At 37.9% G+C, this 27,250-nt stretch overlaps 1 protein-coding gene across 4 annotated transcripts in view; it reads right to left on the reverse strand.

Annotated features, from left to right (window-relative positions):
- The window catches only part of ADAMTS9 (ADAM metallopeptidase with thrombospondin type 1 motif 9), a 175,066-nt gene that overhangs the window by 122,384 nt on the left and 25,432 nt on the right, over nucleotides 1–27,250 (reverse strand). For 3 of the 4 annotated variants that reach the window (XM_065538720.1, XM_045384825.2, XM_005547536.4), the window contains exons 4-12: nucleotides 22,527–22,816; nucleotides 19,846–19,929; nucleotides 19,629–19,744; nucleotides 18,475–18,515; nucleotides 18,261–18,366; nucleotides 14,899–15,045; nucleotides 13,513–13,654; nucleotides 11,801–11,905; nucleotides 5,784–5,929 (exon numbers count right to left, since the gene is read on the reverse strand). In XM_065538720.1, coding sequence (XP_065394792.1) covers nucleotides 5,784–5,929; nucleotides 11,801–11,905; nucleotides 13,513–13,654; nucleotides 14,899–15,045; nucleotides 18,261–18,366; nucleotides 18,475–18,515; nucleotides 19,629–19,744; nucleotides 19,846–19,929; nucleotides 22,527–22,816 — 1,177 coding nt within the window. The remainder of the gene's footprint in view (nucleotides 1–5,783; nucleotides 5,930–11,800; nucleotides 11,906–13,512; nucleotides 13,655–14,898; nucleotides 15,046–18,260; nucleotides 18,367–18,474; nucleotides 18,516–19,628; nucleotides 19,745–19,845; nucleotides 19,930–22,526; nucleotides 22,817–27,250) is intronic. The other variant, XM_005547537.4, reaches the window with a different exon arrangement.

Raw genomic sequence — 27,250 nt, forward strand, 5'->3', positions numbered from 1 at the left:
GATGCAGAATGGGTTTCCTAGATCCAAGCCCGTTTCTCAGTAACAAGGCACCCCAGTCTCATTCATAAAATATCACAGATTATCCATGAATAATAGAGCAGGACTGTATACCTGCTCAGGTGAAACTTGTTTTAAATGTACTACAAGGAAGACCCCCTTCAATTTTTCCTCCAGTTGAAATTATCATTATGGAATCTTTTTAGATGTCCCAGCTGACTATGGTGGATCAATCATTTATTTATTGCCTGAAAGTAACTCATATTTCTTTCACTTTGAACATAAAGTTTTTAAAATTGATTTTTTTGTTCTCTTATATAACAAGTCTTAGCTGATTCTTGAACTTTATCAAATGCAGTAGTTCTTCGGACTGCAAATAGTTATGACTTACAGGTGGCTTCCCTTCAGATGGTAACAGTTTCCACCTTTGCTTGCTTTGACCACTGTAACATGGCAAGTAGTATTTTGGGATTTATTTTTATAAAAAACATTTTTTATAAACACACAAAAAATACTATATGTGAGAGGCAATACTCCTGATGGTTAGAAACATGGACTCTGGAAACAAAGGGTTTGAATCCCAGCCATGCCTCTTAATAATGATGCAATCTTAGGTGAGTTGCTTAATCTCGCCAAGCCTCTGTTTGCTTGTCTGTAAAAGGGAGATGGTACTAATATCTACTTCATAAAGCTGTGGTGAGGGTTAACTAGATTAATACATTCAAAGCACTTGAACAAAGTGTGGCTTACAGTAAGTGATTAATAAAAGTTTAGCTATTACAAGATTTGGCAAACTACCATCCTGTGGGCCAAATCCAGCCTGCCACTTATTTTTGCATGGCTTGTTAGCTAAGAATAAGTTTTACATTTTAAAGTAATTGAAAAAAAAATCTTAAAAGTAGAAGATTTTGGGACACATGTGAACTATGGGAAATTCAAATTTCAGTGTCCATAAATAAAGTTTTATTGGAACATAGCCACACCCACATTGTCTATGTTTGTTTCTCCGTGTATCAGTAAGGTTGAGTAATTGTGATGGAGACCACATAAAGTGCAAAGCCTAAAATATTTACTATTTGGCCCTGATGGAAAAGGTTTCCTGATCCCTGGACTATTCTTGTGTCACTGCGCTACGTTCCAAATTCTGTCACTGACTATACTGAGAGGGGAGCCCAATCCAACTCTCCCTGACCAGAAGCTCAAGACCTGGCCTCTCTTTCAGGCTGTCTCCCTTGAGACAGGCCTCTTTCCATATCAAAACTTGGTCTGCAAGTTGATTTGCTTTTATGTAAAGGCAGGTTACAATTTTTTCCTTAATTATGGACATGACTTTAACAAATATAAATTGGCCTTCTAAACTATATATGTTTCCTCTCTCCTAGGCAATGTGACTGTTGCCTGATTTACATGGACTATATAATAGAGAAAACTTTAGCCAACCAAACTCATCTTTCAGCAAGGAAAAAAAATCATTTTATAATTTAATTATTTAGCGGAATAGGAGTATTTTTCTAGGTAGGCAAATATTGAAAATAATAGGAAATATAGCTTTAAAAAATAGTAACCACATTTCCCAACTATTAAGATCCTTTTAAAATATTGAATGTCAAATAGGGATGGGAAGGGTTTAAGGAAATTGCTAGAGTAATTCCTATTATGCACAGCCAAATTGGATCTTTCTTTCAAGCACATATTACACAGCCATGCCTGTTGATACATAGAAAGGAAATTCAAGATGATGCATGACCAAAACTATAACGAAATTTTTGCAGAGGTCATCACAGATACAGTCTATTCTCAAGGAAAGCTAAACTTTGGTCTGCAAAAGGGTTTGAACAGAAATCTCAACTTCTACGTTTATGTACAATGAATTAGGGTAGGCAGATTTAGGGTTGGCACAAGACATTTCTAAAGATATAACAGGCAGCCCCAGAAGGTAGTGTGATTCCTGTGCTTGGAGGTTTTTAAGAAGGGGCCTGATGGCCAATTATGGAGAATGCTGAAAGGCTATTCAAAATTAGATGGGATGGGGCGGGAGCTGTACCAGCCCATCTTTAATGATCTTTCCAAATGGGGCAGTCTATGAAACTGGATTCTTTTATGTGTTCATTAGTTAATCGCTCTTCCACAGTAACCAATTCTCAACATTTCGAAACAAGTTCATCCAAACCGAGTGCCTCAAAAAAAAGCCTTGCTGTAATTCCTTACAGCCAAACGAGAAATTCATTTTCTGGATGAAATAGACATGTGTCTTGAATATGTTTTTAAAGTAAGATTTCATAAGCAGTTGCTATGGAGAGAGCCTAAGGGGGAAATATCTAGTTCACAATCTTTTTTTCCTCAAATTTTTGAGTTTATTATTTTCAAATTTTAACCTATCTCCTAATTTAAAAGCAAAATAGAAGCATTGGAAAAACAAAATGCTGTGCCTTTCCTGAGGAACTGGTATGATTTTTGTTTTTGATAGACTGTAACAATTCTACGGACCATTTTGTTTCAGCCACAAGGAAGCTCTGAGCCAAATTGTGAGCACAAAACAAGTATAGGGCCCAAAAGCCTGAAAATACATCTTCTAGTTCCAAAGCTCAGTCTGGTTTTGGTACTGTAAGTTATATTTTGGTGGTTCTGATTTTAAATTTTACTCTATTATACACTTCTTATAGGTCGGGAGACCATATAATTAATTGCCCAATCAAGAACGTTCTGAGAGTGAAAATGGGAGCTATTAATAACTCCTCCAGGGCAACAGATAGAACGAGGGACTGTTGTTGCAAACCAGAACTATGATCATCTTATCCGTAGGGCATGGATCAAAACTGAGATTAAAAAAATAAAGCACCTAAAGACAAAATATAAGGGCCCCACCTGTAGCACCATATATACCACTTGAGACCAAAATATCTTGTGACCAAAATTAGAAAGCATATGGTCTCTACGGCTTGCTCGTGGAGTAGAGCATAATCTCATCTTTTTTGGCTTTTATGCTTTCGGGGGGGAAAAAACTCCTAAGAATATACTATAAAGTCTCTGGATGCTAAATAAATACACTCTTGAATCAGATAAATACTGTGAAAAAAGACAAAACAATCCAGTGTCCTTAATAGAGACATACCTTGTACCTTGGGTTCTAAAAACAGAGTACTCCATTATATTGTAAGGGCTCGTCAAACTGACAAAAGGCATATTCCCGGTGAGGGGGGCAGCTGTTCCCCTCAAACTCCCTGAGAAGCGTGACAGCAACCACTTCTACGTTCTACATAATGAACCATCTGCTCTGTGAATTTCTCTGAACAAGCTTTTAAACTGAGATTTGGATCTGATTTTCCCTTTTCTGTGTTCCTTTCTCTTTTCAGATTGACTCCCCCAGAGCCATTGTAACCTCTGTATTCAGAGGCAGTCTCCTTCCTCAATTAACAGGGACATCCTAAAGTGCAAATAACTTGGAGGAGTTTTAATGAAATGATGTCAGTGCTGACACTCAACTAGGTGTTTTTTTTTTTTTTAAAAACTCCCATAGCAAACAGCAGGGACAAGGACCTCTAATTGAGGTCTTTAATGATTGGTTCTTAACTTCTGAATGTGAGGATCTTTGTTGCACTTTGAAGCTCAAGATCCTTTTCTGCTGAGATCTTTACACTGGGTGATTTTCTTTGTCTAGCCCATTCCAATTATGGAGTGATTTATCTCTCTCCACTTTTCACATTACTTCTAGAATTGCTCAAGACTTAAAAAAGTGGTATTTAAAAAAAGGCCAAATACTTATTTTGCATGGAATATTCTTGAGTCAAAAATGTTTTAAGTGCTTATAAAGTGGTCACTGTTTGCAAGTTCATACCCTCATGATAGCATTTACTATAAACTAATAACTTTGCTCAACGTAGCCAACAAATAGTTTTTAATATGTAAAAATTCATCATATTAGTTGTTACAAGATTTTCTTTTAAAGCTTCAACAACACCAGCAACAAGGATGTATAGCTGAGTTTAAAAAGCAGTATGAAGCTTCTTTTATATTATATATACTTATTTTATATTATATGGTACTTATTTCATATAATACATATTTACATCCACAATCTTTTCTAAAAGTCTGAAATGACACACACCCAATTTTTTTTAGTGATTATTTCTCATGGGGAATAAGCAGGAAGTAGGAATAGTGTGACAACTTCTAAAATATTCTATATGTTTGTGTATGAATCTTTTTAAGCATGATCTATATTTATACTAATATTTTAAAAACTAATTCAAAATATAGGCTATATCGAAAATCTAAGGCTTATTCATTTTTATTCATAGCTACAGTATTAGTTTTATGGAACAGAGTCTATATCTCATAGCCCTTTAGTTATCTTCCTTGTTGACCACTACATGGACATGAAATAAGGTTGGGTTACGAACAAAAATGAGTTAAAGTAAATTAATCATCATCTGAGATTTGTAGTACAGAGTATTTAGACCAGGGCTTGCAAACCAGTTGCCTACAGCTATGTTCTTTTTGATTCACACAATTCAGATTTTTCATAGAAAAGATTTGGAAGCTGTGCCAATATTAGACTGTTTTCTTACCTCTGAACAATCAGCCAGACCTGAGTAGTGCCCTGCATTTGATCTCTACAATACAACTATTGTATTACCCTAGCCTACTTAGTTCCTTTACTTCACCTATTTGCTTCTCAGTACAATAGAGTTTGCTATCCATGATCTAAGCTATTAAAAATAAATGAGACTGCTAGAGGAAATCATTTTACAAAATCCCAAAGCAGCTAGGGTCTTCAAAGTGGTTGTGGGTTTTTACATTGAAAAACTATCCCTATAGATTTCTTGGTTCCCCAGCCTAAATAGGTTCCATGGCAAGTCTGAGAAAGTGCCATACAAACTATTACTTACTTTTACTTACCTATTATTTTCTATTCCTTTTCAACTATATATGTCTTAGATCTATGTAAAATTGGATGCCATTTTTCAAAATGAAGATAGCAATTTATTATGCATAAACAGGCTTCCCCAACCCTCCAACCCACCCCACCCTACCCATGTCTGCTATGACAAATGCTGGGGGAAAAAGTCCATGGACTTTATTTAAACATGTCAGTCCTGACAAGGTTAGGCTGGTAGAAGTTGCCATAGTCACACAATGAGAATTATTCTGAAAGGTAAGAGACTCTCAATCTGTAAAATGTCAGGTTGTAGGATGGGGACTTCAGCTGTCTCACCTGTAATACAACTAGATTGATTAAAAAAGTAATTTCTTATCACAGAACACATTATTGGTGGAAAAAAAAAAAAAGAAAAAAATAAAATACAAAGTAATTCTTGATTTGGGGTCCCAGGTCCCTTGAGGTCTAACTAGAGGGAGTATATTAGTCTACAAACTGGATGAAAATGCCCAATGTTTTTGTTTCCATGTGAAAATCTATCTAGTCACTCCATTAGTGTGCTATCTTAAGCTCTGAGTGTAGCGGGGAGAGTGAGACCTGCCTGATTGTCAACACTGGGAAACAGACCAACCCCAAAACCATCATCTGTTTGGTAGATAAAACTGTGAATAACAAAGGATCTTGAGAGAAAAACAATAATACAGGGAATAGACTTTGGGTACCATGGAATAGACTTTGGGTGCCTGGGAATAGACTTTGGGTACCGTGGGTCTAAGCAGCCCTTGAAGTTTATGTTCTTTCTAGCTCTCTAATTTGGAACGTGCTCTTCATCCACCAAAATTATTCCCTTTAGGAATCTCTTGTTCCTGACATACCAATAATAACAGTTATACATTCTAGGACTTACTCTGGTCTGTTGCACTCTCGAATGGCTGTTTTGATGCCCCCTCCACATGTTCTGGAGCAGGTTCCAAAGGGACTCCAACTTCCCCAGGATCCATCTGTCACAGGGACATCCATTTCTTTGGGAACACAAAATCCATACTTGCAGTGCTGTATTTAATAAGGGGAATAGTGAGGGAGACTTGGCGCTATGAGTTGTTACAGGACTGGCTGTCCTTTTAAACACACCATACTTTAATTATTTTCCATGTGTGGGTTTGAAATGCTGCAGATTCATCATCTATATGAATACTAGAAACTATAGGGATTTTAATCTCACACTTAGTGATTTTAGGCTGGGTCTTCCTTTATAGCTTGCTTGAATAAAACTGGCCAGTGACTGGCTCCAGGCTGACATGGTAACTCCAATGACAAGCTTCAAACGGCTCAATTAGTTTACTTGGAAAAACCAGGAGTGGAAATGGGAAGGGTGGTTATAGACAGGGCCAAAATGAGTTCTAAGATTTGCATAGTGAATTTCCATCAATAAGGCCTAGAGAAGTTACAAGTCTGGTAAACTATAATGCTTTATTGCTCCCAATTTTAATTATATTGGAGAGGGGGAAAAAAAAGCGAGTTACATGATTCCTATAAACACACTCCAGGAAACCTGTCAGGATGAGACGAAAGCAAAATGGACACACTACAGAGAGCCCTAAACTTTATTACTTGTTTGTTACTAATGGTTTCAGATTCTCCAGCCTGGAGCAGGAAGAAGGCCATGATGTTTAAAAAATAATAATAAAACAAAATAAAACTCCTCAGCAGGACAAGGGAGGAGAGAAGCCATTCCAACCCTCTGCCATTGTTGGGGTGTGAAGCCCTGACACAAAGCCGAGGTCACTGAGCAATGGACAAAGGAACAGTGGCGGCAGTGGCCACAGGAGGGTGACGCCCCGCGGCTCGCTCAGATCTCTGAAGCAGAGCTGGTGGCGGCTGTCATGATTTATCCCCAGGGAGGACACAGCCGCCAAGAGGGGAGAGGCAGAGAAGTTTGAAGACCAGGGGGTGGGGCAGCATGCAGGGAAAGTGGAAAAATAAGAGGTAGGTGAAGGTCTCAGTGGGAATAGCAGGCCCCACCCCCACACAATACTTGGTAAACAATTATTTAAACAGTGCAATTAAGCTTTCTCCAGTCTGCCTGGCCTCCTCCCTTGTAATTATCCTCTTACAGTATCTGAGGACACGTCCCTTTCCCTGGGCTGTTTGGCTGAGGCTTAAGACGTTCTGCATCTGAACCCCGGGTGACTCAGGACACATGAAATGTGCACCAAGGCAGTGGGGACTACGTCACTCTCTGGAAATCACTTCATATTTGTCTTTACAGTGGCTGTGAACATTTCTTAGAAAATATACATATAAAAATAAATGAACAGACGGACAGCTTTGTCTAGAGTACCTCTGTCCCGTAGACACAGAACATGAACCACATATATAATTTAAGAATTTCTAAAGTCACATAAAAAACTTAATTTATTTTATTTAGCCCAATCTATTTAAAACATTATTTCTACATGTAATCTATATAACATTACTCAAGATATTTTTTATTTTATTTATTTATTTATTTTTTTGAGACAGGGTCTTCCTCTGTCACCCAGGCTGGAGTGCAGTAGTGCAATCATGGCTCACTGCAGCCTCAACCTCCCAGGCTCAAGTGATCCTCCCACCTCAGCCTCCCGAGTAGCTGGGACCACAGGCGTATACCACCATGCTCAGCTCAATTTTCTTATTTTTTATAGAGACAGTTGGGGGTGGGGGATCTTAGCATGTTGCCCAGGCTAATCTCAAACTCCTAGGCTCAAGAAATCTGCCCTCCTTGGCTTCTCAAAGTGCTGCGATTACAGGACTGAGCCACCACACCTGGCCTACTAATGAGTTTTTTAATGCTCTTTTTTTTCATACTAAGTCTTCAAATCCTGGGGTGTATTTTATACCTAAGCACATCTCAGTTCATGTTGACATTTTAACATAACCACACGTGGCTAGTGGCCACCATACTGGACACAGCGGGTCTAGACAGACAAAACTTAACAGAATATAACAGGTCTCACTAGGACTGGTAACTCTTTTACAAAATAATTCTGTGGCCTTGGGTGAGTCCTTAAAGTCTGTTTCCACAACCAAAAAATCGGGACCTACTGGCCAAAATTATTTGGAGTTTAACATGGGACAAAGTATGTAACATACTTAGTATATAACTTAGCACATACGGGACCCCACTTAAATAACAGTGGCAATGATAATGGTAAATGTGTACACTGCACTTAATATTTGTCAGGCACTGTTCTAAGCATTATATATACAAACTTAGTCCTCACAACACACTGCGAAGTAGGTACTATTATAACTTCCATTTTTACAGGAAAGAAAATGAAGGGACAGAGGGGTTGATGCCAAACATAAGTAAGAGGCAGGAATGGTACTGAAACATAGACAAGACTTAACAGTGCATACTCTTAACTGGGACACATACTGCCTCTTAACTGTGAGCAAAGGGGACAATTTCTGACATCTAAATAAAGGACTGAAGTTTTCACCAAAAGTAAGATTAATGAGATGCCTAGGTGAGGCTGAGTCTCCAGATTATTCACTCAATATCCATCCTCCCCTTTATCTTGGCAATAGAACCTATATTTTCCAAAGTTTCCCTATGGATAGCGGTGGTCAAAGGGAAGTTAGCAGAATTCACTGGGTAGGATTACTCAAGAGGCCCTCTGAACTCTTTGGCTTCATTCCGCGGGGAAGTCAGACTCCTTGGCTGGAGCTAACACAGCCATTTTGTACCTTGAGGACAAAATTAAGGAGTTTTCTGGAAATATATTTTTTCCCTCTTAGCACTTCAGACTTCAGTTTCTGGATCTCTTTATTCTACAGATTTTATTTCCACAAGAGAGCAACTTCCAAATGACCATTCTTCTCATTAAGCATTCCTATAAACCTCAGAACAAAACAAGGAGGTAGGTTTATCAGAGCGCTACCATTTAGCACTGCACTCAAATGTCCTCACAGTTGCTTTTTAAAAGAAAACTTCTAATTCAAAACTGATGGAAATTAAATATTTCTTAGTGATATGACCATTGACAGGTGTCCAAAAGAGAGGAGGAACTTCAGAGGAATATGAAAAGTGTCTGACGTGACAGATGCTGGGAATGGGGGCTGTTTGGGAAACATGCGCCAAGATAATCTATTTTACCTGGCAAATTCTACAAATAATAATCACAGAGCAAAATTACTATTACATCATAGCAAAGCATTAAGTGGCTGGTGAAATAAGAGCTGAAATAGAGTCAGCCTTTATTTAAAATGTCCAAAACCATTTAAATAGTATTTTATACAAATGTATCTTTTTAAGAGGTTGGAATGGGGACTTAGAGGTTGATTTTGTCCAAAGGAAACTTGAAACAAAGGGGTTTCAAACCTCACACTCACAAATAAGGTTAAAATGAAAATGCTAAGGGACTTAAGAGAGTGGAGAAAATAAAGAGACATTAGTGAGTCATTCATCAAAATAACATTGTGTCAGCAGCCCAAGACAGATTACTGCTGCAGGAGCAGAACAGAAAGAAGGGAAAGAAAGAAAAAACATTAACCCAGCGGCCAAGGGAGGCAGAATGTGCTAGCATATAGAGAAAACACACATACTGGCAATTCTATGAAAAAGAAACAAAGCAAAAAACTCAAAGAATTTCTATGCCAACATATTCACCTTCTTTGGCATTTCTAGAATGTGTAAATACTCTTCAGGGTATTTATATATATCCACATCTTTAATAAAAGCTGCTAGACATGGCCACTTTTCTAAAACAACTAAAACTGGACCTATCATTTTCTCTGCACAGTTCTTCTCCAAAAGCATCCTGAGCCTACCTTGGGAATGCCTTGAAGGCTCCTGCTCTTGCTACAAGCACACCCACTTGCTTGTGTTTAGCAGGAGCAGGGTCTGCTGAAAGCTCTCCCAAAGCTCCCCATCCCTCAGAAGATAGAAGATTACCCTACTATCCCTCCTCTTCTGCAAAAACAGAAGATTGGGAAAAGACACAATTGACATCCTCCAAGTTATTCTGCATTCTAGAACTAGTTGGGTAACCATACTGCTATATGGAGCTTGATAGCACGTTCATGACAATTTTACTAAATACAAGTCATTTCATCACGTAATTGAAAATTTTTCTTTGTTGTGTTTCTTTTTCAGTAATAACATGTGTCAGAAATAGACACAGTGGGTGGGTCTATCAGGTTAAGAACCACAACTAAATACCAGTGATTTTGCTGAGATCAAACATTCAATTTAAGTAATATAACGGGCTGGTTCTAACTCAAGCCAACTAACCAAGTTGTCAAATAGGTGTTAAGTTTATTGTTATCTCCTACCAACTGGTAGCAGTTGTTTGGATCTTTGTGTTTAGAAGGACTCTGAGGCTACATCTTGATTTTGTAAGAATGAGTGCCATATTCAATTTTTAATGGCTGCCATTGACTCTCAGACAAAACTATGATTTTGTAGCCTCCAATCCACTAAGTTTTACGTCTTGCAAAGATTCACTCTTTGGTCAAAGAGATATATTTCCCTTTACACCAATGAAAGCTCTAGAAGCTATTACACGCTTGTATCCGTATACACTTTTTGTTAGGCTGTCATTGAGGAAAGCTATATTCTCAATTGATGAGGTCCCAGCCACAGAGAAATTAGCACATGAGCTGACTCTGTTTCCAATTTAAGTCAAAGACAAAAGCATCTTTATTATAATTTTTTATTTTTGCATTGGCCTTTATATTTTTAAACTTTCATATCCTCAGGATCATTTAACACTGAAAAATCCACTAGTCTTCCTCTTTGACCATCACAAACTGGAGGAGCTCAGTGAGCCTGAGTTAGGGCCACTCCAGTAGGACCTGCTGCCCCTTCAGAGGAGGGGCTGTGCCAAATGATCTGAGTGACCTTGGACAAATCACTCATTGTGAGACAAGAAACTGAGAAGTTTCTTCTCTGTAAGATCAGGGAACAGGTAATGAAGTTCCATCATCTCTTAGGACCTCTTCCACAGAAACATTCTGGGTGCTACTGATTCTATAAGGTAAAGCGGACGAAAGCGAAATGAGATGAGAATTATTAAAAGTAAGTAAAGTGGACAATGCAAAGAGGAGAGAAAAAAGGGAAAAACATATAGAAGGATAGCAAACCACTCAGAAATATCATTCAGGAATTGTATCCTTGGTAAGTTACAGATAGAATGCCATTTTCCATGTGTATTTCTTTTTAAATTGGGATTTATATCTAAAACTTTTTGTAACCAAATTTTTGGGCTGATGGTAGTATCACTGACATGCCACCATTTTTTTAAATGCACACTAGGTACAGAAGGTTAAGTTAATCATACTCCTAGGTGCATGAGACACTGTTACCACTGGGCCACAAAAGTAGCAGATTCTGTTTAGCTATTAACAAATCAGTAGAAACAATTATAACCAGCGCATGAGAACCTGGATTTCGATATATCCTAGATGACATTATAGCTCCTTAAAGGGAATAATGCCGGTTGGCAAAAGCCTGGTATCATAGTAGTACCTGCAATAGATGTACTATATTTCTATATTTCCTTGATTCTAAACTGTTCCATCAACTTACCAATAGCTTTCCAGTGTCACCCCAAAAGAGAAGAAAAAGAAATACAATCTCACATTAAATGTTCCCATAGGCACACTGGAATTTTAGACATGTTTAAATGAGAGAAAGTCTTAAGTTGAGAGAATATCTTAATATTGAAGCAATAATGATAGGTATATTCTCTGGTATCAGCATTACACAATCTAAGTTTCACAATTTTTAATAGTAAGCTAAACATCTGTCCTCTAAAAAATATTACGCATGCTAAAACAGACTGCATTGTTTTATATTCTAAACATTGGTGTCTGATTATACAGCCAAAATTGTGCACATTTCTGCCCTAAGACAGAAGGACAGAACAGGGCATTACTTGCCTTTCCAGGCTCGCACTCCGTCCCATCGGCCCAGGGTGTGTGCTGAGTCCGGCAGCCTTTGTGTACTCCATTGACATTATTGCACCAGAGCCGTCTACATTGCATCTGCTCAATTCAATGAAATGGCAATTGAGAGACAAATGATTTATTTGACAGTATCAAACAAGGCAAAGCTTGCTTTCAACTAATGTTTCGCTAATGATATAGGGTAAGTTGGAAAGGAAATTCTTTTCTTGGCATGATAAATGCTAAAATATTAAAAGAGATATAGACAGCAGCCCATAAAACACATTTCTATGCCTGGTAATGGATACCCATGTACCCACCACCAAGCTAGAGGAAAGAAAACTTCACAGGCACAGCTGAAGGCCCGATGTACTCATCCTAGGTCCCTTTCCCTTCCCTTTCTTACCAGAAGTGACCACAGTCCTGAGTAGTGTTCATCACTTCATCATTCCCAACATTTTTACTACAAATGTTAATAAATCTCCAGTAATAGACAGCATGTAAGCTTTACAACTGCACCATACTGACATATCCTACAACTTGCTTTCTTCCTCCTCTAAATGCTCTGTTTTTTAGATTTATTCCATTTGCTATATTTAACTCTATTTCAGGGCACACTTTTAAAAGATTTTTTAATTTTTCCTAATTATTAAAATAAACCACACTTACAGTAGAAAAGTTGCACAAGTATTAAAAGTTTATTTTTTTAAATAGAAAAGGTTTCAAACTACTCTATCTTTTCTGTAGCTTTTTCTCCCCTTTTAGGGTTGAGATCATACTTTATAAAATTGTTTATCTTGTTATCTTAACTTAAAATTATATCAGGAGCATGTTCCCAGATGCAGATCGTTTTCAGTTGCTACAAAAGGGAGACACTATAATTTGCTTAACTTTTCTTTTGCTTGGCAGTTCAATGACTCCTAATTTTTCCTATCATAAATAACACAAAAACAAATATTGCCATGAATCAAGTTTACTCAAAATTTTGTTATTATTTCCATGGAATACTACTGTACTTCTCAATTCACCAGGCAATCTCTGAAGACACTCCCAGCAAAAGAAACACACACATGCCACCCCAAAGAGACAGAATGGGCCACCCCATAGAAGCACAGTTCTACTCATCTGCAACCTGATAACTGCTAGATGATGTCACTGGCCCAAACCTCCACAACACATGCATCAGGCTATATCACACAGCCATCCCAGCTGAGGCCCCAGCAGAAATGATTTCAAGCCCCAGTTGGTCACAGGATGTTACCTTCACAAGCTAAAACACAGAGACACGTTTGTCTCATGAGTTACCTCTTCTGAATCTTGAAGAGTCCCTATAATTTAGGTCACCTGGACAAGTCGAAGGGCATTAAAGGCAACAAGGAGAGAAAAAAGCTGAGCTCTGTAATTCCCAACTCTGTAACCTTGCTGCCTCTGAGCCTCACTTTCACTTATAAAATGAAAGTGATGATGGCATTTCCCTTTTGGGCTGCCATGAGGATGACATGAGGAAGTGCAGGTAAAGCATTATTTAACACTGAGCAATAGTACTGTTGTGTCATCTTCATAATTATTATGATCACTAATATACAATTTTACTCTCAGCTTTTCCTTGGGTAGTTTATATTCGAGTTAGAATCCAATGGAAAACTATGAATAAAAAGAAGAGCAGAATCAGTAGATGAGGGCAGAAGTGGCCCTCCTACACTTACCATATACGGGCACACCTGAGAACCTGGTCCAAAAATCAATTCACATTGTTTATTCACGTTGTAAAGGATGCCTGGCAGTTGGACAGGCAAAGGGTAGGGTCTGGATTCAGGTTCATTAAGCAAACACTCGCCATAACCAGTGCTATGGAAATACACAGAAACACACAGATGGTGAGAACGGTGGCTGTCAAGAGCTCCAGATAATGGTAAAGGCCACCCCACCATTGTAATGGTAGAGAGGACAGTTACTTTTTAACATGTGCTTTATTCTTTACAGCCAAGATTAAATCCAGATGCTGAAGTTACATTTTTGCTCTTTACTTTGTAGAACCACACACAATGAATACAACATAGCCAGTAGGAAATATACATCTGCTACAATGTTTGATCACACTTCACAGCAATTATCTGTTTGTGTTTGACTATCTTTCCCAATAGACTGTAAGCTTCTTAAGGGCAAAGATAGTGTCTTTTTCATCCAAGCACAGGGCCCTGTCCATGACAACAGGTGCTTAGTAAATGTTTGTTGAAGGGATGCATAAGCAAATCAATGACTCATAGAAAGAAAACACTTTACACCATCTGGTTAAAAAGAAAAACAGCAACCCTCCGGTTCTTTCCGTTTTCAGCAAACACCTCTCCTGGAAAATTCACACCCGTTGAGTTCTGATTAATAAAGCCTCCTCTTCCCTGTGGTTGCAGAAATATACACCCAGTGACTCTGGGACAATCACTTAACCTTTCATACTTCTGAGAGAGAAGAGCAATAAATCTGTGACACAGGGGCATTGTATAATGTAATGGATCTTTGAGCAGCCTAGCAGGAAGCTTAAAAAACAAAACAAGAAAAGAAAGAAAATGGGAAAAAAGAGAAAAGGGGGAGGGAAGAGGGGGAGAGGAAGAGTGAGGCAGAGAGAGAAGGTCCTCAATTCAACAGTGTGGGAGCTACTAAAATTTCCACTCATCCACAGACTCTGCTTTGGGATCATCTCACTACCCCACCCCTTTTCAGGCCAAAATTACTAAATTAGAAGTGCATAAATACTTGCGGCCTTCATCAAGAAATCAGATTCATAGTCCCTCTCCCCATGTCTGAACAAATCTCAAAACTTTACCCAAAATGAAGCAACATTTCCACATCCTCTTTAAGATTCCAACCTTTTCTTTAGCTCAGTCTGTAATCTTCTAAACTCTGGCAAGGATATGAACTACACAGATGTCAGAGAGTATTTTGTTTGTTTGTTTGTTTGTTTTGCCTTCTCCAAGGAGTGTCAACAAAAATAACAGAAAAGGAATGTTTGACTTTGTATTGTCTTTCCCACAATTCATTCACTACATGTAGACCAGGCACTAGAAGTTTGTGCTAAAAGAATGTTCAAGTCTTACTCTAAAAACTCAGTGATATATTTTCGACTACACTTTGACCACATCCAGGGGTTGGTGTAGAAGTTCAGTGTTGGAGCCATGACATGCTGGGGACTCTTAACTCCTTCTTCTTTACATTTGTTGTTGTCATCATGAGGCATGTTAAACCTAAAGCCAATGAGACAATGATGAGAATGTCAATAAATACCAAGGGATCATGCTGTTCTAATTGCTTCAGGAATGCATCTATCTAAGAGAAAAAAATTTAACTGCATTTTGGATAAGAACCTGAACTCTGGTAAGTAGAACAAAATGTAAGACAATTCGAGATAGACTGTAGATTAAAATATAATTCTCACCCAACTTAATACGAAGTGTAAATGCATAAAATGCATTTAAAAAGATGTGGGTTGGCCCATGTATTTGGTTTAAGTGTACTTTTTGGAATTGCAGAGGCTCTGAATAAGCTGTAGTTGGTGCTAGAATACAGTAGTTGGAATTCCTAATAAGCTGTTAAAGGGCAATTTATAGAGTCAAGAATTTGGCAACTTATGATAATGTGAATATAAAGAGTCAGGGAAGTGTCAAAAACTGAAGCCAAGAGCTTTCTAATAAGAGGCTCACTATGGGTCTTGGCATCTTCCCTTTTTTGGATCAGGGTGACAAATTATATACCTGTGTAGGTATATCATTCTAAAGGCATGCAAAGTTTGTGCACAATAAAACCCATGAAAGGTAGTGGTATGCATGGAAACCAGAGGCATGCCAATTCTACTGGCGTAACTCAGAGATGGCAAATAGTTTCATGCTTCATGCCAACACCAATTGATTGGTACTGGCTTCCTGAAAAGCCAGGCACAAAAGGATTCTTAAATTAATCCAGGTTCCGCCTGTGAGAAGGCTGTGAAGGACTGCCAACATCCTTATGGGCCTGGAAGGGAATGCAGCAGCATGAACACATACTTGCAATTCTTGGCTTAGCCAGAAGGAGTGGAAAAAAGTAGGAAGTATTTCCTAAATCCAGAAACACCAATTCTGTGACCCACATGCCATTCTCAGCTCAGGCAATTATCCACTGGGTGACAACCTCAGAAGGGTCACCTTCCCTCTGTCTGGATGACTATCCCCAATCACAAAATTGACACATGTAATTAATTTAGCATTGAGGGAGAAATTCCCTTCACTAGTTCATCTTGATTACAGAAATAAGTGAGTCAGACAGAAGCATGTAGATTTGCATCATATAAAAGTTGGAATAAAAGCCTATGGAGTCTATTCCATTAATTTATCACATTTTCCCTTTTTCTTTAAAGTTTATGTCTCTTAATACTCACCAACAGAGACAGAAAAACTTGATCTTAGTTGAATTTAGAAATAGTTCTTAAAACGTGAGACTCTTATGCTTAAGAATCTATTTTCTTAAAAGAATAAATGCCTTGGTTTCCAGTTCCCTGATGCATAATCAATGTAATACCTGCATCAACAAACTTAAAACAAGCAAGGCATTCAAATCTTAGCAGTTTCTCTATAGTGGTGTTTATTTCCCATCCCCAGATGATGTTTATTCCCCACTCTCACAATTACTTGATACAGTCAAGTTTATTTCAGCATGTAAATAAGCTGAAAATTTATTTTCATTCAAATGTTACTCACATTTGCTCACTGAAGGAGTTAAATAGTAATAAATACTTATTGGACACGTACGAACAACAATAACCATGACTTTTCAGTATTCACAACACACCAGAAAATGTGCTAAATGCTTGAGATGCTTTATTTCATTTAATCACTTATTTTACCCAATGAATAGTACAGGTTGAGCATTCCTCATCTCAAAACCCCAAATCCAAAATCCTCCAAAATCCAAAACTTTTTGAGTGCCAACATGACACCAGTGGAAAATTCCACACATAAATGTGTAACACAAACTTTGTTTAATGCATAAAATTATTTAAAATATCATATACAATTACCTCTAGGCAATGTGCATAAGGTATATACAAAACATAACTTTCTTGCTTAAACTTGAGTCCCATCCCCAAGATATCTCATTATGTATATGAAAATATTGCAAAAATCTGAGACAATCCAAAATCCAAAACATTTCTGGTCCCAAGCATTTTGGATAAGGAATTCTACATCTGTACTGTTATTATCTGCATTTTGCAGATGAGAAAACTGAGCCATAGAGAGCTTTAATTACTTGATCAAATCCCACAGCCACTAAGCTGGGGAAGCTGGAATGGGAATTCTCTTCAAGGCTTCCCTGAGTTTCACAAAGGTGCTTCAGAAAACACAAGGATAGAGAAGATGTTGACTAAGCAGGTTGGGCCTGCCACAAATGCTTAATGGAAAGCCATACCTCTTTTATGTTCTAAATAGGGGGCATTTGACTATATTTCCTCTGGAGAAAAGAAAAGGGGTGTGCTCTTAAAATACATTTGAAGGGTACTAGTTTAAAAATATACCTGTTATCGATTGAGCTAAATTGGAGACACCTGTGTATATATCCATCTTGTTCTGTGCCTCATACACTACACTGCACATAGAGGACCTTAAATGTATGAATGAAAAGCTTGTTTTATAAATGATGTTAGCTCTAAGTAAAGTTATCATCTGCCACACAAATTGATCTGCAGCTATATTAATAATATCTTTTCAGAAAATTATTTCAAAATAGATAGTATAAGTAATTTAATCATCTTAGAAAGAAAATAATGCAGATCAAAACTCAGAATAATTTCTAGTAAATTTGCAGTGTTTTGCCCCATGTTCTAACCATGCTCTATTTCTAAAAAGCAAAAGGGAAAAGCCATTTCATAATAGCCACTTAGTGATCATAATTAGGAAATGATTCCTTCTTTCTATCTTTGTTCATTCCCTTTCCTGAAAAAAGGGATATTACTGTTCCCAGATGCTAAATATCAGAATTAGAACTGTGTATAACTAGAATCAGGAATGGTCTGGCTTTGTAAAAATCTTGGGGGCCACAGTAATGGTGGGGGACCCTCCTGGACAAAGGTGTTAAATCAGGAAAGTTCTCTAGGCTAATATATCCTCTGCTTCAGTAGAAGGAATGGAAAGACCCCATTTCTCCAGTTCCCAGTAGGAAAGGAGACTATTAGACCTCATGTATTGAACTTGAGCAGTTAAACCAAAGATACACACAAGCTATGGCTGAAGAGAGTGCACTGCATTTACTCAACTATCGGAAGTCAAAGTCATTTCACCCAATTAGGTTCAAAGCTCTTCCACCCTGCAAACTCTACTATGACTCGGGAAGTGTCTTACACACTTGAAAGTCAAGTAAATGCTCACTGACGCGAAGGAATAAAAGGTTTAGGTCACTCTGAATTAAATGAAATTACTGAAAGGAAACTCACACATGACCCAGCTCATGGGCAATCGTAAAAGCTGTACTCAATCCACTATCTTCACTAATAGAACAGCTTCTGTAGGGATCACAAATGGTTCCCAGTTCAGCCAGGCCTATTAGAAGGAAAAACAACAAGGTTTACTCTAAAAAGCAACTGTGGCTTGAAATAAAAACATGCAGTAAACTGTTTTAGCCATAGAAGATACGCACAGAGAACTCACCTAAGGTATCACATTTGTCGTGAGCTCTGCAGATATCCTGTCTGAAAGCAAAGCAGACTTAGGCCTTGATGACATCAAAGAGTAAGTGTCAATATAAGTAAATACTTTAGGGTTGTCTAGGCATTCACAACAGCACACACTTTGGGGTGGGGGTTACAAAAAGTAAATTCATAAGACCAGAGTTTCAAAACTGAAAAAATTTTGGAATTGTTGATTTAAGAATTATAAACTACTACATTAAGAAGTCTTTTTCTGTGGTCAGGGTGGTCACAGAGCAGTAAAAAATCTCTCCAACCAGGATTTTCCCAATACCCTGGTTTCTAGTTTTGTAAAGACTCTTTGAGAACATTCCTGAGAAGGTGCAAGATACCTTTTACTTTCATTTAAGAGGACATGCTCGGAGTTATACCTGATGTAAATGACGAGTTGATGGGTGCTGACGAGTTGATGGGTGCAGCACACCAACATGGCACACGTATACATATGTAACAAACCTGCACATTGTGCACATGTACCCTAGAACCTAAAGTATAATAAAAAAAAAAAAAAAGAGGACATGCTCAGGACCACAATAGAGATGGCAGGAGGTGGGAGGCACAATTAAGCCAGCATGCCTCTGTGTTGCTACAGTGTTTTAACATTTTGAGATAGTAGCTACCATAGAAAAATTGGGAGGTTTCACAGTTTAAAAAAATTCATTTTTCTGGCTTTTGCAAAATCACAAAAGCTGGCAACACTGAACTCATATACTACATGGCAATGCCAGGTCCATCTGAATAGCAGCTGCCCTTGCCTGTTATATAAGGCATTCATTTTCAGGTCTGCCTAACACATTTATTCCTCACTTGGCATCTATAAGTTAGTGGTTCTCAACCAAGGTGATTCTGCCCTTCCCACGGAGGGCAGTGGCAATGTCTGGAGACATTGCTGGTTGTCACAACTGAGGGGAGGGAGTGCTCCTGATACGTAGTGAGCAGAGGCCAGGGATGCTGCTAAACATCTTGCAATGCACAGAAAGAATTATCCAGCCCAAAATGTCAACAGTGCCTAAGCTGAGAAACCCTCCACCAGCAGCTGACTATCAGGAATGCGTGACTACATCCCATCAACTTGACCTGAGACTGAAAGATCTGAGGAATAAGAAATCCATATACCTTGTTAAGAGAACAGCAGTATCATGATGGATTCCGCCTGGACTGTTCTTCGAATGCTGCCACTGGCAAAAGTTTTTTAATGTTGTCTGAGCATTAAAAGATATGGAAGGCCCATCCTAAATACAGAGAAGAATTATAGTTAATCTGTTGTACCAGTACCAATTAGATATGCCATTTCGGATACAGATAGAAGAAAAAAGAAAAAAAACTTTATTACCTGTTCATTATGAATCACAATTAAGTTCACAATAACAATATTAATTAAATTTCCAATACTTGGGTCTTTATAGATAGAGGCTACCTGCAACCGAGATAAATTTTTCAAAGTTAATTGTGAACTCCGTGTAAGCAATAAGCAAGTCACGTCTTACGTTGGGCTCCACCTCTTTTTTACGTTTCTTGCAACATATGCATTTTGTGGTTGTGAATTTTTCATTCACTCAACAATCCTTTTTGTAAAGTCTCTTCGTAAAATTCATAGATCACAGTTTTAGGTAACAGTGAATTCAAACAAGTTTAAATTCCTCTGAAATTGCATTGCCACGTGACTTAACAGTTCTCTGTACCAGAACACTGGATATTAATTTTCCATTAAGCTCTTTCTTCTCTTCTGAAGTCCTAGATTGCCACCTTATAGAATCTCACATTGGGTGCATGTTAGCCAACACTGCTGTTCTTTAATGTTTACCACCAATTTGTGTCCTTGACAACCTTGTTAACCTGGTGGGGTTTTTATTTTTGTAGTATTATAATTAATTATAGGAGCTAACATTTACTAAATGCTTGAGAACTGGCTGAAAACTACATACACACATGCATTTAGTCTCTATACAGCAAAACTCTGGTCTGGGTACTATTAAAATCTCTGTTCAACAAATGAGGAAACTAAGTCACTCAGAGAAATTAAGTCACTTGTCTGAGGCAACACACTGGTGAGTAGCAGAGCCAGAACTCTCAACCTAGGGCAGTTTGACCCAAAGTCCATGTTCATAATAAAAATTCTTATGAGAGATCTGAAATTAAGAAGTGAAAATGAGGTTATGCATATGTGCAGGGCCAGATTAGATGTTCCCTTCCCTCCTGGGCATGAGAGGGCTGGGGTATCTGGGACTGAGCAGCATGTGGGGGCGAGAGGGGCATGAAGGCCAGGCGGGGTTGACGGAGGGCAGAGGGGAATGGGTCACAGCAGTGAACAAAAAGGCAAGGAGTACCACAGCCCACATGGGGGGAAGAAGAAACCCTAAAGCTATGCCCAAACAGGATTGCTTTTCATATCCATCTGGGGGATTTATTAAAAATAAGTTTTAGTTCAGGTAAATTAGGGCTCATCCATTGAAAGAAAAGTTATGCTACAGCTGAAAAGGAGTAAGAGGAGGTCTATATGGGCTTTTCTGGAACCATCTCGAATCGTTCAATAAAATAGCAATGTGTAATACAGTATGCGAAAATGCCTCCAGTTTGAAAAGAAGTTGTATATGCAAACGTGTTTGCATAAGAAATACCTAGAGTTGCACTGCCCAACAGTGGCCACTCATCACATGTGGCTAGTGAGTACTGGTATGTGGCTAGCTCAAATTGGGTTATACTGAGAATGTAAAACACTGGATTTTGAAGGCTTAGTATTAAAAAAAGTAAAATACCTCAATAATTTTTAAAATAATATTTGATATAAAATATATTGCTAAAATTAATTTTACCTGTTTATATTTTACTTTTTTTTTGAGACAGGGTCTCACTCTGTTGCCAAGGCTGATGCGCAGTGGCACAATCAAGGCTCACTGCAGCCTCCTGGGCTCAAGAGATTCTCTCACCTCAGCTCCCAAGGACCTCAGCCTACTATATATGAGCCAGGTATATGCCACCACACCTGGCTAATTTTTTTTTTTTTTTTTTTTTTTTTTTTTTTTTATAGAGACCAGGTCTTGCTATAATGCCCAGGCTGGTCTTAAACTCCAGGCCCCAAGAGATTGTTCCACCTCAGCCTCCTAAAATGTTGGGATTACAGGCATGAGTGACTGTACCTGGCCATTTTCTTAAAAACTTTTTTTCTTAATGTGGCTACTTGAAAATTTAAAATTAGGAAAAAAAACTTTTTGAAAAATTTAAATACATTTGAAATTAAATATGTGGTTTGCATTATATTTCTATTGGGCAGTGCTTGTTAGAAACATGTAAGAAAACTTTCAACAGTGGCTGCCTCTGGGAAGGGGCCTGGCAGTCTGCATAGAGAATGGTACTTATTTTTTAACAATAGTCTTTGTTCTGTCTGATTTTTTAAAAATCATGCAAATGTATTGTGGTTTTAATTCAAAATGGGAGTAGAAAAATAGAATGAAAGCCTCCTAGGTGTCACTCCCCAGGCTACTTAATTAGAATCCCGGGGAAGAGGCTATTTTTAGAAGTTCCACAGGTGACTATGGTTCACAACCAGCCTCCCTAAGAATTACTGAATATCCACAACTGGCTGTGCAAAGTTCCTAAGTGAGGTAAAAAGCACTGGTTTTGGGAACTGGACAAGCTAAAGGTCACAGGCAGTGTCCAAGTGATTTATTAACTTTACCTGACCATGGGCAAGTGACCTAACTCCTCTGAGACTCAGTTTTCTTATCTATAAAATGGGCATGATTGATAATCTCACCCGGCAGGGTTGCCAGGATTCAAAATTATACCTTTTAAGTAAGAAGCACATTGTCTAACGCAGAATAAATACTTCATATTGATAACCACTGTTGTCAGTTTAAAAAGGCAACCAACAAATAATCTTATGTTCTGTTCAGTCACTTCCCTGAATGGCTGAAATGCCAGTTCTGAATGGTTCTCCAAAGCACTGAGTGGAAACCCATTCCCCAAAGGCACATTTAGAGACCTCATAAATCACCTTCGTTTGAATGTACTTACAATTGACATTAAAGTTAAAATATAGTGTTGAAGGTTTTCTCCGTGGTATGAAACCATTCTGTTGTCTGCCACCACCAAGACTTCTACAAACCGTGGATAGGATAAAAAACGTTTTGTCCTTCTGTGGGTCCTCTTTTCTGTTGTGTTGTCCGTCTTATTACCATAGGCAGAAAATGCCTCTGTTGCTAAGCCGCTGTTTAATGCTGCCACGTCATCAGCCAGGTTAATCCTTTCTCCCCATTTTCTTGCTCTGGTTTTCTTCTTGTCTTTACTGTGCCTATTTTTGTGTTCTGTAACAAATCAGATGGTATGCATTACATTTCAAGCCACAGCTATTTTATATTAAGAATTTAATTTGACACATTTTAAATTGATGCCTCTGTGGTCAGATTACATACAAAAACAAGTCCTGCATACCGTGGACTCTATAGATGCACCTCAATCTGTACTCCCACCTAAGTGACTAAGGATTTGAGGTTTGCTTCCCTGGGAAGCTTTCACACTTGCTCACTTATGGTATTAGAAAATCAGGCCTGAGCTTGAGGGAAACAAGGCATGTGATTCTTATTCTTTTCATTTGGTAACAAAAGCCTTGCTGAGACTGATTCAAGGAATCCCACTCTTGCCAAAGGTATAGTAAGGGCCAATATGTAGCTACAGAGCTCTAAAAAACTTAAATGGAGGCTGGGCGCAGTGGCTCATGCCTGTAATCCCAGTACTTTGCGGGGGGGGTCAAGGCAGTTGAATCTCATGAGGCCAGGAGTTTGAGACTAGACCGGTCAACGTGGTAAAACCCTGTCTCTAACAAAAATACAAAAATTAGCCAGGCATAGTGGTGCACGTCTATAATCCCAGCTACTTAGGAGGCTGAGGCACGAGAAGTGCTTGAACCTGGGAGGCAGAGCCTGCAGTGAGCTTAGATCACGTTACTGCACTCCAGCCTGGGTGAGACAAAGGGAGACTCTGTCTCAAAAAAAAAAAAAAAAAAAAAAAAAGTTCCATATATACCACTGATGCTATTCAATTAGTTCTAATACAAAGAGGTCTGAGAGGTGGACAGGCTAACAGACGATACAAAGGAACTGTAGAAAATGCACAACCAGGTATTTTATTACCTTATTAGATCATTTCAGTACTTAAAATATAAGAATAGAATCACAGCAATTCAATGTCTCTGAATTTTTAATTAACTTACTCCAGGGCTCAGTTAAGGAAATAAACTCTGAGAGTCTGGGCAGACAGCTGGGACCATGATTTATAATGTCAGATTAGCTCTACTGATTTCCAACTCATGCCTAGGCCTCTTCTTGGGTTCTCCACAGTCTTGCTACTCAAAGCAGGGTCCGTGGACCAGCAAAATTGACAACAACTAGAAGCTTGTTAAAAAGCAGATTCTTTGGCCCCACCCCAGGCTTGAATCTACGCTTAACTAGATCCCCAGGTGACTGATATTAACACTGACATTTTGAGAATCACTAGTTTCCAACTTGGCTTGAAGTTTATATTGCTGATGAAAATACTGAATTTTTGCATCATCAACTATGCAATAAACAGAATAAGCATTAAAATGCCTGCCAAAATACACTTTGAGTAAAAACAGAATTTAATCAGTTAACTTGACAATCAGATCATAAATGTGCTTTAATGCTTTAATGCCACCAGCTTGTGGTCTAAAATAGGCAACAGAATTCTACAATGAAGAAGTATGCTTACCTAACCATAAGGAATAGAATTTGTCACATCAATACCAAAGGTAAAAATAAAAATTAAAAACAGTTAGATTCTAAGTGATTTCATATTTGAAAGGACTAAATATTTGACCATTATAACCAACTGCTAAGAAAATCAGTTTAGGCCAGGATGTGCATTTTACCCAAGTTGAGTGTTTTAGTCATTCTTAAAATACAGTGGTCCCCCCCTTTTTCATGGTTTCGTTTCCCTTGGTTTCAGTTACCTGCAGTCACCTCAGTCCTAAAATATTAAATGGAAAATTCCAGAAATAAACAATTCATAACCTTTAAATTGCACACCATTCTGAGCAGTGTGATGGACTCTGGCACCATCCTGCCCCATCCTGCCTGGGGTTGGAAATCATCCTTTAGGCTAGCTATCTATCCTGTATACACGCCCCACCTAGTCACCTAGTAGCCATTCCGGTGATCAGATTGACTGTCGAGGTATTGCAGTGCTGTGTTTAAGGAATCCTTATTTTACTTAATGATGGCCTCACAGTGCAAGAGTAGTGATGCTGGTAATTTGGATTAAGACAAAGAGAAGCTGTAAAGTGCTAGCTTTAAGTGAAAAGGTGAAAACTCTCAACTTAATAAGGAAAGAAAAAAAAAAACAACTCTGCATGCCGAGGTTGTTAAAGTCTATGGTAAGAACAGATCTTCCCTCTGTAAAATTACGAAGAATGAAAAGAAACTGGTGTTAGTTTTGCTGTCGCACCTCAAACTGCAAAAGTTACGGATACAGTGCACAATCAGTTTATTTAAGATGGAGAGGCATTAAATTTGTGGTTGGAAGACAGGAACAGAAACTTTCTGGCCAATGGCAATCACGTTTGGTACTATCTGTGGTTTTAGGCATCCACTGGTGGTCTTGGAACATATCCCTCAAGGATAAGGGAGGACTACTATAGTAAAATCTGTCCAAACTGTCAAACAAGTTATATGCAGTCCAGTTATAGATAACATCACTAGCCTAAAACCTGGTACATAAGATGTAACATTACATTCTTCTTCTTCTAGTTTTTCTTTCAAGAACACTCATATATGTATACCAATGCCAATGGCTATTGCATGTCTACCAACTGGCATTGGTATACATATATGAGTTTTCAGTATATGCATACCAAGGCCAAATTAATTGTTAAATCATCAAATGAATATAGACGAGATATTAATTACACACCTATTATGTACCAGGCATTGAATTAGGCTCTTTTACGTATGCTATCTTACTCCCTTCAAAGTGAGAAAATTACCTCTATTTTTCTGATGAGGAAAATAAGTCTCAAAGAAATTAGCAACGTATTCAAAGTCACATTGCAGGAAGTGGAGGTACAAGGAATCAGTCGTAGATTTGCTCAATTCCCTAAACCGTGCTCTATGAGGTGAGCTTTCTCAATAGCTACAGTTTGAAATGAGCTCATGATATGGTGAACAGCTCCCAAAATAAATATGAGTTGAGAAAAAGACAGTGCCTGGTGGATATTTTCACGAAGATTTTTGTTTTTTACAACAGGTGTATGGAAGCTATGTTGAAAATTAAATTTTTTAATACATTAAAGTATGTCACTTACACTGGGAAAAATAATCCTTGCTTAATGTCTTCTGTAATTATTATAGTTTGATTTATTATAGTAAGTAAAGTGTTAGACATTTTAGAAGATTTAAAGTCTCTATTGGTTTTCTATTTCTCATTTGTTGATTTCTGCTCTAATCTCGATTTCTTTTCTTTTGCTTGCTTTAGTTTTAACTTGCTCTTTTCTTTCTGTTGTCTTAAAGTAGAAGGTTAGGTTATTGATTTGAGACCTTCTTTCTTCACAGAAGTATTTACAACTATAAATTTTCTTCTAAGCCCTGCTTTAGCAGCATCCCATGTTTTGGTATATTGAGTCTTCATTTTCATTCATCTCAAAAAATTTTCTGATTTCTCCTTTGAATCATTGTTCATTTAGAAGGGTGCTGTTTAATTTACACATTTGCGCTTCTCATTTTTTGTCTGTAATTGATTTCTAATTTTGTTACATTGTGATCAGCAAAGATGTTTTGTCTTACTTTTATCCTTTTAAATGTATTGAAATCTGTTTTATGTTCTTGTATCCGGTGTGTGCTGGAGAATGTTTCATGTTCACTTCAGAATACTCTGCTGTTTGTGGGGTAACGTGTCCTATAGATATCTGTTAGTAGTTGGTTTATAGTGTTGGGCAACTTTTCTACTTCCTTGTCAATCTTCTGCCTGGCTGCTCTATCCATTATTGAAAGTGGGGTGCTGAAGTTTCCAATTATTGTTGCTGAATTGTCTATTTCTCCTTCCATTTCTGGTCAGTTTTTGCTTCATGTATTTTGGTGTTCCGTTATCAGGTGCATACATGCTTATTATTATTATATCTTCCTGATACATTGACTTTTTTATCATTATAAAACACTTTGATGGACTTTATTCTACCAGGAAAGTGAAAGAAGCCAGTCACAAAAGACCACACATCAAAGGACTCCAGTCATAGGAAATGTCTAAAACCGGGAAATCTACAGAGACAGAAAGTAGAGTAGTACAAGTTGGGCATCCCTAATCTGAAAACTCCAAATCCAAAATACTCCAAAATTCAAAACTTTTAAATACTGACATGACACCACCAAGTGAAAAATTCCACACATAAGTATTTAACACAAACTTTATTTCATGCACACAATTAATAAAACTGTTGAATAAAATTGCCTTCAACCTATGTGTACGAGGTGTATATGAAAAATATGTGATTAGACTGGGGTCCTATGCTCAAGATGTCTCACTCTGTGTAGTATATGCAAGCTTTCTAAAATCCAAAAAATCCAAAATCTGAAAGACTTCTAGTCTGAAGTATTTTGGATAGAGATGGAGTGGGGAGATGGAAGTGTGGTTAGCTAAGAAGTACAGATTCTTTCCTCAAGTGATAAAAATATCCTAAAATTGACTGAAATGATGATTATACATATCTGTGGATTACCAAAAAATCATCA

The sequence above is a fragment of the Macaca fascicularis genome, chromosome 2 (genome assembly GCF_037993035.2).
Source record: "Macaca fascicularis isolate 582-1 chromosome 2, T2T-MFA8v1.1".
NCBI classification, from domain to species: domain Eukaryota; kingdom Metazoa; phylum Chordata; class Mammalia; order Primates; family Cercopithecidae; genus Macaca; species Macaca fascicularis.